The following is an 11,786-nucleotide window of genomic DNA, read 5'->3' as shown; positions in this document are numbered from 1 at the left end:
CCCAGATCCTTATTCTTGAGCAGCCATCCCCATAACCTCAAGGTCTGGCCCTATCCCAGGCCTCCCGCGAATTTCCCTGAAGAGTGAAGAGCCATTCTTCTCAAAGGGAGAAATGGACAGTGGCTTAAGAGTCCTAGGGTAGGGATACCTTTATGACCAGAGTCCCTCTCTAAATTTGCTTTCTTAGCCATGCCCCTGGTCTCTAAGTCCCCCCCCCCTTGTCGCCTCTCCCCCTGATGACTCAGGGCCCCTGCACTCAGCATGTGCTCACAGTTAACACTCCCAGGTTAAGCCTGAGCCAGGACTGGAGAGAGGGAACCAGGAAGGTAGGAGTGCTTACCCAGAAACCCATAGCAACTCCACAACACAGGAAAGGGGTTCTTCCCCTCCCACCTGCCAGTCAGGCCAGCCAAGCAAGGACTGTGAGAGCTCAGAGGCCAAAGTCTGCAGGTGACTCAGGGTGCCTGCGGGAGTTTCTGGAGAAGAGGGCAGCCATCTCAGAACTGATTCTGGAGGTAGGGCCAGAGGCCAAAAGCAGAGGGTGGAAGGAACTTCCCGAGTCGGCTTCCCCCAGCCTCAGCCAGTTATGGGGAGATTTTTGTGCCAGCATTCTAGGAGCAGGTAGGGGTAAAAAATGACAGGATTCAATACCCAAAGGGCTGGAAGGGCCCGTGGGGTTGGAGTTGGGTCCATCTGTCTTAGGGGTTTAGGGGTTTGAGGCAAAGTTGTGTAGGCTGAGGCAAAGGGCAGACACATCTCTCCCTTCTCCTGCTGGCAGTCAGGTGGAAGGGAGAAAAGGAGCCCATTTAGCTAACCTCCACAGTGCCCAGGTGAAAGTGGAGCTCAGGGGGCAAGGACTAGCCCAAGATGATAGCCTGGGCATCTCTTCTCATGTCTGGAACAGCCTTTAACCCTCTTAGCACCGAGGAATCCGCACTGCCCGGGACTATTTGATTCGTCTGTCTCAAAAACACAGGTAAAAACCCTTATCACCGAGTAAGAAACTGGGTGGTGTACTAAGATGGCCAGTGAGGGACACTCTGTTAAAGTGTGGGTCTTCCAGCCAGCAGGTCCATGGCTGCCAGGCCTCTGCCCACTGGAAGCCAGGAAGAGGAGGCTGCCAAAGACCCGGGTCTGAAACTATCACCGTTGCGGCCTCCAGGACGGCTGTCCAGCATTGATGAGGCCAGACCAGCAGGTCCGGGACCAGCTTCCCGCCGTGGCTCGGTGCTGGGCTTAGCCTCATCCTTTTCCCGCCGCAACTCGCTGGCTGGATCAGGTGTGAGTCCTGGGGGTCGGCGAGCATCCCTGGGCCCAGTGCCCCCTTTAGGCTCGCGGGCTAGCTTCTTGGGGTTGCCCTTGGTGCCCAGCCGGAGGATGGCGCCCTCGTATCGCACAGAGCCATCACCAGGGGAGCGCTGGGAGGCCTCACGAACACAGCGTGCCCTGGAGGAGGCACTGGCCTCAGGGCTACAGGACGTTTGCTACTCGGGCTTGGAGGGAGGACCCCTGGCGCGAGAGCTGTGTGAGCTGGTGCATGTGCGCCTGCGTGAACTCAGCCCGCCGCGCTACAAGCTCGTGTGCAGCGTTGTGCTGGGGCCACGCACCGGCCAGGGTGTGCATGTGGTCAGCCGTGCCCTTTGGGACGAGGCGCGTGACGGCCTGGCCTCTGCCACCTTCACCAACGCCTCACTTTTCGCAGTGGCCATGGTCCATGGGCTCTACTGCGAGTGAAGAAGCCTCCAAGTTCTGCAAAATGGTTTATTATTCCAGGAGGAGGCCCTCCGTGGGACGCATATCCCAATAAATAAATGTCAATAAATAAAAGTGGTCCATAAATAACACCCCCTAGCTGGGGGCTAAGGCTCAGGCTTTTCTTGGAGAAGGGATAGAAGGCAGCTAAGACAGGCTACCTCCAACCCCAGTAAAGCTGGTCCCTGATTCCCTGGGGGATTAGGCCCAGAGCCCCAAGTGAGGCACCAAAGGGACAGGGAGGGCCACAGAGGCAAGGGCTAGAGCCTTACAGGCACCAGCATCAGGCCTGAGGGCTTGGGTCATAGCCTGCTCTGCAGGCTGGGGCCTAGGCTGAGCAGCGGTCCTGGAGCAGGTGCAAAGTATAGCAGAGCCGCTGCCGTAGATCTGGGGAGCAGCCCAGCTGCCGAAGGTGGGAAGCGAGGTAAGTACAAGCACTACGATTGCGGGCCACAAAAGTCACAAGGAGAGGCTCCCAGCCACTGAGGATCAGCTTGGTGTGGTCTCCATAGAAGTTCACCTGTGCACAGGAGGGTGACACTGATTAAGGCCTAGGCCCCAGGTCCAATTTCCTCCCAGCACCCTAGGCCTCCCAGACCTTCCCAATTCCAGGAGGAGCTCTTACCTGGACAGTGCCATCACTAAACAGCATGAGTAGGGCCTGATCAGTTTTGACCCACTGCAGCAGGAGTGGGGGAACAGGTACCTCCACTTCTTCCACACTTGGCAGATCTCCACCCTGGGAGCAAGGATAGGTCACTTATCTGATATGATTCAGGACCCTCCCCACTGATATCTCCCTTAGAGATTCAGCCTTTAGCTTTGAGGCCTCCACACAAATGGCAACTGGAAAGGGACTAGGAGGTATTAGTCCTAAATGTGCCCAACCCCAGTCCACACACCTTCATGAGGCGCTGCTCCATGTAGGAAGCAAAATACCGCAAGACACCCAACTGAGGCTGCAGGGCCCGAGGCACAGCACCCACAGAGAAGGAGAAGTGCTTTGTGCTGGTGGGATTGTATTGCACAGTCCTGGAGGGAGGAGACAGAGGTCAGAGGGAACCCAGCACCAATTCCCCTTCCCTGAGAGACTCCAGGCCCCCAAGCCCAGAAGCACACACCAAGGTGCGGCCCTACTGGTTATAGTGGTCTGGATACAAGGCACCCCGTAATGACACTTACTTTCTGTTGGCTGACAGGGCCATGTGTGTGCCATTGTTGAAGAGCACAGCCACACGGCGGCTGGATAGCTGATACCCAAAGCCAAACTTGTTTGAGTAGTCAACCCACTTGCTGACCCACACCAGAGGCTCTGGCTGTGCCAAGGGAGCTGGGTTCTGTTCCGCTGTCATAGGAGAGGGAGGGGTAAGGACCTATTAGTGGCCTCTCAGCCAAAGAATTCCTACCACCAGTCACATGTACCAGACCCCAAACTTACCTGGGGGCATGAAGGCCAGGCAGTTTCTCAGGGCACAGAGGGCTGACTCTACCACTGTGGCCACAGTCAGACCTTCTTCAAACCCTGAAGGGAACAAGGTACTCAGATTAGGCATTAGTCTCCCAGGACACAGGCCATGTCCCCCTGCCTACTTCCCTCTGGTCCCTGGTCTCAGCCCCCGCAACCTCTAGCACCTCTCATACTCCTGGCTGCTCACCATCTCCACTACTCGCCAGCGTCCCACGAGGCGAGCTGTCTTCAGGTGCTGTCTCTGCCAAGCTGAGTGGGGCTGGACCAGGAGCTGCTGGAGCCTGGGAGGTTGGGTAGGGCAAAGGAGTGAGCTAGGGCCCTGGATCCAAATCCTTGAGAGTCCATGGCCCAGCCCTGCCCTGACACCCAGGGCACCCCAGGTCAGCCCTGCCTGGCTAATGAGACACAGCCAATTAGGATACCACGAGGCTAGATGCTTCACCAGCTTCTTTTATCCTGAGCTTCCTGCAGCTGCTAGGGTGGAGGTGAGTCAGGGGAACACTGCCCATGTGAGCACCTCACCTCAGGCTTGGCATCCTGATGGCCAATGTATGTCCGAGTGAGGCCGCTCACTAAACAAGAGACCTCGTCCTGCTCCTCAGGATGGTTCTTACCTGGATGGGGATAATATAGCCCTCAGAATCCTGTCCAGCCCCTCTTCCCACAGAGATAATACAGATAAACAGACCCAAGTGCCTTTATAACACACGCTCTCCCCAGGGGCTCACAGGCACTCACATTCGCACCCCCACAATGTGTGTAACAAGCCCCCCTGCCGCTCTGTACCCTCTAAACCACTAATAACCCAGACTTACTCTTGTTCTTCTTCCTGCCAAAGAGGCTCTTGGTAACTTTGACAAACAGAATCCTAGCTGGGTTTAGGGGTATCAGGTCTGGGACTGTCACACAGCTGCTGACAGGGAGCCGGTCGGGGGTGTAGCCCTGAGGAGTGGAGCCATGTGAGCAGAAAAGAGAGGCCCCGGGAGTCCTGTCACCTGCCCTCATTCAATCCCCTAGGAATGTATGAACTGGACTTAGGTGTCTGGTGATCCACAGACCTTGGTAAAGAAGTCATGGCGCAGGATCTGGTCAATTGAGGGGCGGTCCTGGGGCGACGCTCGAAGGATAGTGGCCAGGAGCTGCCGGGCAGGCAGTGAGAGGCTGGCAGGCAGCGTGTAGTGAACCTGTTTGATACAGCGGTATGTCTCCTTCAGGTCGACTGTCTCAAAGGGGGGGCTCCCACATAGCAGTGTGTACCTGTTGGGCAGAGATAAGGAGTGAGAGTTAAGTGGAAGGTATGTTCTACCCATGTACCCATCTGTGTGCAGATGACCCTAGGACTCACATGACACAGCCCAGAGACCACACATCTGCCTCAGGGCCATGGCCTTGTCTCTGTAGCACTTCTGGAGCCACATAGTTAGGGGTGCCACAGATGGTTCTGAAAAGGGATAGAGAGGAGAGAAGGTTCAGACCCAGCCCAGCTAAGCTAGTCCCCTCATCTCTGCCCCCACTGTGAGTCCAGACAAAGCAGCTGCCTGTTACCAAACACCAGAGAACTCCTGCTTGTCCTGGGACAATAGATGCTGGGGATGGCAGCTGAGTCCCCACCCACCCGCCCAGCCCAGCTGCTCAGCTGCTCTGTAGGACACAGGGAGGCCCTGACCTCCAACTCAGCCCCCTCCTCCAGGGTCAACAGAGGGTCCATCACTGATACCTTCCTCCTTTCCCCCTCCCGTCTGTCAGACACCCATACAGGCTGTCACCTCCTATGGTCTGTGCCACACACACAACACCAGCTGTCACATCCCCCATAAATACTCATCTGCCACATATGCATTCTGTGTCACTCATACCTAGTCATGGCCACAGTAAAGTCTTCTTACACATATACAGGGTGTCATGTCCTGCCATTCCCACACTCTCAGTCTGTCTCACACGCACTATGTTTATGTAACATTCCCCCATCCACACATAAGATCAGTCACCTACCTCCAAGAATCCTTATACCCCCATCTGTCTCAGGGACTGACATACTCATGGAACCTTCACCTCTCCACCAGTTCTCGTAACCCAGGCTGCCACCTCCACTTCCACACAAAAACGGCCCATCATCTTTTCCCTATCTCACACACACACACATCAGTCATTGTGCTTCCCACATACATATTGTCTGTCATTCACGTCATCTATGTCACGCACAGCCTGTGGCCACCCCCCACTGTAAACACTCACTTCTTCCTCTGTTCTGGGGGTTCCAACCGTGTCGCCAGTCCAAAATCCCCCATCTTCAGTTCCATGTTCTCAGTGATAAAAAAATTTCCTAGACAGGAGGGAGCAGAGAGGTGTGTCAGAGTCTTTTCTCTCTGCCTCCCAACCCCCACCCCTATCCTGCTGGCTCAAGAGTCTCACCCAGCTTGAGGTCTCGGTGCAAGATGCCTCGCTGGTGCAAATACTTGAGTCCTGAAAGGATCTGCCGCAGATAGTAACGCACCTCTGGCTCCAACAGGGTGTGCCGGGCCTTCCAGATGTGGGCCAGAGACTGCAGAGAGCCACTGCCTCAGCCTCTGGTCTACCATTCCTGACCTTCCCTCCATCAGTGCTCGAGGAGGAAGAGACAGGACTCCAGTTTTCGGTCTTAAGGCCCCCTTTATTCCCCTCCCCATCACTATCCCTCACCTTTCGGCTGCAGAGCTCCAGAAAAATGTATATGTTGTCAGCATCCTCAAAGTGGTGCGAGAAACGCACGATATGGCGGTGCTGCAGGCCGCGGTGCAGCTCAATCTCGTTTAAGATCTGCAATAGGAGAGCAGGGTTGTCATCTTTTGGGCCACTGTCCCTACCCCACTCTTCGTCCGCTGGGCCTGGGCCCACACCCACCTTCTCGCGCTGATGCGGCTTGGTGATGCGGCTCTGAGAGATGACTTTGACCGCGTAGGCGTTGCCCGTCTCTGTGTCAGTAGCCTCGTAGCAACGGGCAAAGCCCCCCTATGAGGAGGGGACATCAGGTAAGGTGCTCCAAGGGAAGCTGGATCTGGCCCGCAGACGTCCCCTGTCCGAGGACAAGGGCCCCTGCCCTGCCCCACGCGGGGTAAGAGGATGGCAAGGGCCTTGGCCCTCGCTAACACCATCCCAGCTCACCTTGCCCAACAGGCGGCCTTTGAAGTAGGTGCGGCCGCTGCACGGGTCCGTGATAAGGCGCCCGGGGTCTGGCGCCGGCGGCCCGGCCAGCGACTCCCCCTCAAGTCCCGGCACGGAACGCAGAGGCGGTCCGGGCCCCGCGGGTGGCGCGGGTGGAGCGGCCGCACGCGGGAAGGGGCGCGGGGACAGGATGCCGGCGGCGGGCTCCATGCGGACGGTGCGTCGCAGCACTGGCTGGGTTAGTTCTCGGTTCCGCCCGGCCCCGGCCGCGCGTGGCGCTGCCTGGATTTGCTACGCGGCGCTCGCGCCAGAGGGAGCCCGGCGATTTTATCAATGAACGCCTGTCCCCTCCCCGGCGTCACGTCATTAAGAGCCCGCCCCCTTCCTGGAGGCCGGTCACCGAGAAACCACGCCCCTCCCACAGCCTTACATCATCGAGAAGCTACTCCTCCCAGCCAATGCACCTCGAGGTCCAGCCTCCTGCTCAGGTCTTAAAGGCGCCGCGGTGCTACTAGGCACCGTACGGATTCCAGCCGGATGTAGGGGCCAGCCGTTTCTTCGTCCCTACCCCAACCCTCCCTGGCGACTGGGGGCCCATTTCTTTCCCTCTCCTTCGGGGTTTATGCTGAAGTCTCAGTGGGTGCTGGGCATCTGAAGAGTCTCCCCAGCAACCAAGAGGACCAGAGTTCCAGCAGGGAGGGGAGAGGCAGGGGCGGCGCTCGCTTTCACCTGGGCGCGTCCCCAACACTCCCCTTTAAGTGCGAGTGACCGCGCGCTAGTCCCACGTCCTGGGCTAGAAGGCCTAACTCAGTGCTGCCCCATTTCGGGTCTGGGAGAAATTACATACTCCCAAACCGAGCCTGGCTTGCTGGGCGCGGGGCAAGAAAGGAGCCCCCTGGCGCTGCCATGCTGACTTTTGGGGTCAAACAGAACCTGGCATCAAGGCTTTTACCCTGTGGCAGGCCAAATTTTGCTACCCACTTCCACACTCGGGGGTGCAGATTTGGGGTTTCGGCTGGGTCTTCCTGTTCTCTTTCCCTGATAACACCCACTGTCCTGAATCAGCAGCCAGGCCAGAAAATGAAGGATGGGAATTGGATTTTCTTAAATCCAGCGATGGGGGGCCATCTGGACCTCTAGAACCCTGATCCATGCCCACTCTTCCCAAGCCCAGAGACAGAGGCAGGGTCTTAACCACTCCAGAGTGTTTGACTTAGGATCGACAGGTCTCCTGCCCGGTTCTGACCTCTCTCCCCTCACTCTATATAATCCAATCATTTATGAAGCCATTCAGTTTTCAAAGATTTATTGAGAGCACCTGGTAAGTGCCCAGCACTGTCTGAATAGGACTGCTTTAGTTTACAATCTACTTAATGGAAACATATAATAGGCAAATATATAAACGAGGTAATTGCAGACTGTGAAAAGTGCTATGAAGGAAGTAAACACAAGAGTAACTAAAGAGCCTGCTTTAGAAAGAGTAGTCAGGAAAGTCAACAAATATTTGTAGAGCACCCAATTTCTGTCAGTTTTATCTCCCAAATATCTCTGAAATCTATCCACTTAGCTCCATCTTCCCTTCCCTAATCTGGGTCACACTCTCCCTGGTTGGAATTATTGCTATAACACCTTGCGGGGCTCCCTGACTTTGGTCTCTTTTCCATTTCATCTTCTTTCCAAATGGCCATCCCACCCCACCCCTCATCAGGCCCACAAGGGCCTACTTCTCTAACCTTGCCCTTCACAGCCCCTAAAGGGAGAACCAAAACAGTCTGAGATGGGAAGATATACTAGTGGCTCAGATGAGTGAGGGGGAGTGAGAGATGAGGATGGGGAGGAAGGCCTTCGGTGCCATACTCAGGAGTTTGGTCTTCATCCTATAGGTCAACAACTTTCGAGGAGGGAGATGGTAGTGGTGGGATCAGAAATGACAAATCCACAGGGAACATGGGGCTGAGGCATGTATACTTTGAAATTTTAATATTGCAAATTTGACATTTGCATATTCGATATTGCAATTTTGTTTTGGAAAATAAAGCAAAATGTATTTGCATTAGTTTGCTAGAGTTGCCACATCAAACTACTGCAGACTAGATGGCTTAAACAAAAGAAATTTATTTTCTCACAGTTCTGGAGGCTGGAAGTCTAAGATCAAAGTATTGACAAGGTTAACTTCTTCTGAGGCCTCTCTCTTGGTTTGGGGTTGGCAGACTTCTCCCTCTGACTTCACATGATCTTTTTCTCAGTGTCCTAATCTCTTCTTCAGATAAAGACACCAGTCAGATCAGATTAGGACCCACCTACAGGTCTCATTTTAACTTACATACCTCTTTTAAAGGTTCTGTCTCCAAATACAGTCACATTCTAAGGTCCTGGGAGTTAGGACTTTGCAGAGGAGTCAAAACACTATCTCCACCCACCTTAGGTTTTCCAATGAGGCTCTTCCAAAAAAAAAAAAAAAAAAAAGGCAGATTAACAAAAGAAAAACAAGTTTATTAACATATATAACTTATGTATACATGAGAGATACCCAGGGAAAAATGAATAACCCTCTCATGTGGCTTAGAATTCAGGCTTAAATATCTTAATAGAGAAAGAGGAAAAGGGAATGTAAAACTCTTAGAGTAGAGTAAATGATTTCTAGGAAAGATGAATGGGCCCTAGAAGAATGGATAGAAGATATGATAGCTTGTGACAAAGTTTTTCTGAATATAATATAGACTTTTAGTCTTCTCTCCTGTGAATGCGATGAAATTGTAGGAAAGGAATTTATGACCAATGAATTCCTTTGGGAGGATCTGTCTTTAGGCGAATAAGGGAAGTTCAAAGAAAATCTCTCCCTGCATTTGCTGTTTTTCGAGTTCCTATAGCTCAAAATAATCAATATACCAAAGTGGCATATTCGGGGGTATTCTATCATTTGGGCATATTCTGTTATCCTTCACTGTCTTCTCCCTTTGGGAGGTTAACAAGGGTCTTGCGCCCTCCCCTGGAAACCAGGACATCAGGAGGAGATCCTCCAGGATGTTGTCATTGAAGGGACTGGCAGTCTGCTTTGCCTCCTCCCTCAGTGTAACACATGCTACTATTAATGGACCTTATGCATCTGCCCATACAAGGCACTGGGCTAAGCATTTATCTTATAGACTGCACACAGTAACCTTATGATGTAAATGTGATTATTATTCCTATTTCACAGATGAGGAAACTGAGGCTCAAAGGGTTAAACTTGCCTCAGGTCATATATAGCAGAGCCAAGATCTGAATCCAATATGTCTGACGTCACTATTTGCCTTCGCCTGACTTTTCTGTCCTCTTCCTACACTGTTCTGGGTCTCCATGTCTCTCTTACTAGTGCCCTTTTCCCTTTCCACCTCCCAAGACTCTCACAACCTCTGCCCAAGCTGAGGTTTCTCTGAGCTGTCTTTCTGGATCTCCATCCCACACAGGATGCTGTCAGGCCTGCTACTCCTAACTGAGTACATGTCTCGCACTCCTTGTCCCTTCAGTAGCTGAGTCAAGAATTTCTTGACAGTGTCAGGTCACAGAGGTTATGGGAGTCTGTCCAAAATGAGATGCTAAGTAAGGCTAGGACTCAGGAGGGGCTATTGGATTAAGCAATAAGGAGATCTCAGGCGTCCTTGGTAGATGCAGAAGTAGAAGTGCTAATGCCAGACCAGAGAGAAGAGAGATGCTAATAGCTACAGTAGTGTTTCATACTTACCGTGTACTATTTTGAGCATTTTATAAACATTAATTTACTATTCACAACAACTCTATGAGATAGGTATCATCATTCCCATTTCCCCATGGGAAAATTAAGCACGAAGAGATTCAATGGCTTCCCCAAGATCCCAAAAATAGTTCACGGTAGAGTCTGGATTTGAAAATCTGAAGAAACTGGCTCCAGACTCCGTGCTGTGAACTACCAACTCTTATATCCAGCTATAAGCTATGAGGAGGGGAGAGGGGAATTGGTGGTTAAAATCAGAAGAGAGAGAGCCAGACAAGAGGAGAGGTAAGAGCTAGAGGATGATAAAGAAGGGCGGCAGGTGATTTACTGGTGAAGTGGTTCCCTCTAGACCATAAACCAAAGAGACCTGTCAGCATTGAGGAAGGGAGATAAGCTTACTTAGGAGGGAGGGGCTGGGCGGAGCCTGGGGACTGCTCCCTTTCTCTGGCAGAGACTTCAGGTCCTATAACTCTGTCTGTGACTCTGTGGGAAATTCACAGCCCAGAGATCTAGAGTGTTGGTAACAGGCAGAAGTGTGAGGGCCACAGATGGGTGTGGAAGCAGAGGACTGAATGCAGGCAGCTGCATCGCCCTCAATTGCCAGCCTGCCAGAGTGTGGTCAGAGAGAAGCCCCTAGGACCTCAGGACCTGAGTTCCTCCCATCCCAGAGCCTGGCTTCCCAGGTGCAAGAAACTAAGTGGTAAGCAGCCCAGAATGCTCTAGGAGAGCCACAGATCAGAGTTGGGTAAAGGGCTGTACAGCCACGATGACTGAGGCCCCAGAACTGGTATTTTGCCCACCCCAGGTCAAGTCCTGGTCCTCCAGACCCTGGAATGGAGACACACACACACACACACACACACACACACACACACACACACACACACACTCCTGTTCTATAATACTGACATCTCACCTGGGCCCTGGAAGGAGAACATAACTAACTCATCAGGCCATGAGTACATTTCCGGGCCTTGCTCATCCAAGATATCGTTTATGCAAAAGAGGGAGGTGGCCCAGATGTTTTTCAGGTTAAAAGGGACAAAAAGAAAGAAGAAAAGAAAGCCTGCCTGAGTTCAAGTCTTCCTGAACTTTACCCCGATGAATCAGATCACAGGCAGGAGGGGAGATCTCTCTGTAGGCAGATTATAGACCAGTATGATTAACTGTTGCCAGAGAGGAAACCCAGGGGCCTTAGATGGGGGGTGGATGGGTAAAGGTGGGAACAACTCAGAGGGTCTTGTGTATTCAGCTTAAAAGCCAGGCCCTGGAACTGTTTGGCGTGGGGGCAGGCTGGTGAGGCATTGGGAGAAAGTTCTCTCTGCCTCTTCATTTCTGAAGGATTGTCTGGTCCTGGGATGCAACAGTGGACAAATAGATGGAAACCAAAGGGAATAGATTTGGCTTATTACAGTAACAGCAACCCAGGCTAAGTGCCTTCAGTGCTCCATGCTCTGGACATTGTTTCTTTGAATACTTCCAATTGCCCTATGAGGAAGGTGTTATTGGTCTTGTTTTACAAAGAAGGAAACAGATTCAAAAAGATTAGGTTAATTTGTACAAGGGTACAGAGAGCTAGAATTCAAACCCAGGTTTGTCTGACTCTCAGTCTTGTGCTCCTAACCACCCTTTCATGCTTCCCCTCTTTAGGAAACACTTATGGGTAGGAAACAGCTCACAGTGTGGGGGAAC

At 52.7% G+C, this 11,786-nt stretch overlaps 2 protein-coding genes across 10 annotated transcripts; one reads left to right on the top strand and one right to left on the bottom strand.

Annotated features, from left to right (window-relative positions):
• The first annotated feature begins 3 nt into the window (after window positions 1-3).
• On the top strand, window positions 4-1,839 carry DYNLT4 (dynein light chain Tctex-type 4). Of its 9 annotated transcripts, none has more exons than XM_036233117.1 (3): window positions 4-515; window positions 921-976; window positions 1,068-1,839. In XM_036233117.1, the coding sequence occupies exons 1-3, from the start codon at window positions 237-239 to the stop codon at window positions 1,732-1,734; spliced, it is 1,002 nt and encodes a 333-aa protein (XP_036089010.1). In that variant the 5' UTR covers window positions 4-236; the 3' UTR covers window positions 1,735-1,839. The 9 variants fall into 9 exon arrangements, with proteins under 9 accessions (XP_036089010.1, XP_036089032.1, XP_036089049.1 ...); XM_036233139.1 differs by having other exon boundaries at window positions 308-326; window positions 905-976; window positions 1,064-1,839; XM_036233156.1 differs by having other exon boundaries at window positions 334-450; window positions 905-976.
• On the bottom strand, window positions 1,748-6,813 carry PLK3 (polo like kinase 3). Its single transcript, XM_016123507.2, has 15 exons — window positions 6,362-6,813; window positions 6,101-6,208; window positions 5,900-6,016; window positions 5,633-5,762; window positions 5,456-5,543; window positions 4,566-4,661; window positions 4,279-4,477; window positions 4,036-4,162; window positions 3,743-3,834; window positions 3,408-3,501; window positions 3,191-3,274; window positions 2,935-3,097; window positions 2,655-2,784; window positions 2,378-2,491; window positions 1,748-2,272 (listed from the first exon to the last, which is right to left on the bottom strand). The coding sequence occupies exons 1-15, from the start codon at window positions 6,569-6,571 to the stop codon at window positions 2,081-2,083; spliced, it is 1,944 nt and encodes a 647-aa protein (XP_015978993.2). The 5' UTR covers window positions 6,572-6,813; the 3' UTR covers window positions 1,748-2,080.
• Window positions 6,814-11,786: the final 4,973 nt, after the last annotated feature.

Source organism: Rousettus aegyptiacus, unplaced genomic scaffold, assembly GCF_014176215.1.
Source record: "Rousettus aegyptiacus isolate mRouAeg1 unplaced genomic scaffold, mRouAeg1.p scaffold_m13_p_1, whole genome shotgun sequence".
Taxonomy (NCBI): domain Eukaryota; kingdom Metazoa; phylum Chordata; class Mammalia; order Chiroptera; family Pteropodidae; genus Rousettus; species Rousettus aegyptiacus.
The sequence above is the reverse complement of the archived record's forward strand: the minus strand, read 5'-3'. Positions and strand labels throughout refer to the sequence as shown.

Excerpts from the sequence above, each read along its gene's own strand:
- DYNLT4 (XM_036233117.1), top strand. The coding sequence starts at position 237 with ATGACTCAGGGCCCCTGCACTCAGCATGTGCTCACAGTTAACACTCCC. Across the intron at positions 516-920 it reads TCTCAGAACTGATTCTGGAG|CACCGAGGAATCCGCACTGC; the intron begins GTAGGGCCAGAG and ends TAACCCTCTTAG. Across the intron at positions 977-1,067 it reads CGTCTGTCTCAAAAACACAG|CAGGTCCATGGCTGCCAGGC; the intron begins GTAAAAACCCTT and ends TCTTCCAGCCAG.
- PLK3 (XM_016123507.2), bottom strand. The coding sequence starts at position 6,571 with ATGGAGCCCGCCGCCGGCATCCTGTCCCCGCGCCCCTTCCCGCGTGCG. Across the intron at positions 4,662-5,455 it reads CCCCCAGAACAGAGGAAGAA|AACCATCTGTGGCACCCCTA; the intron begins GTGAGTGTTTAC and ends ATCCCTTTTCAG. Across the intron at positions 4,163-4,278 it reads GCCATGACTTCTTTACCAAG|GGCTACACCCCCGACCGGCT; the intron begins GTCTGTGGATCA and ends TCCACTCCTCAG.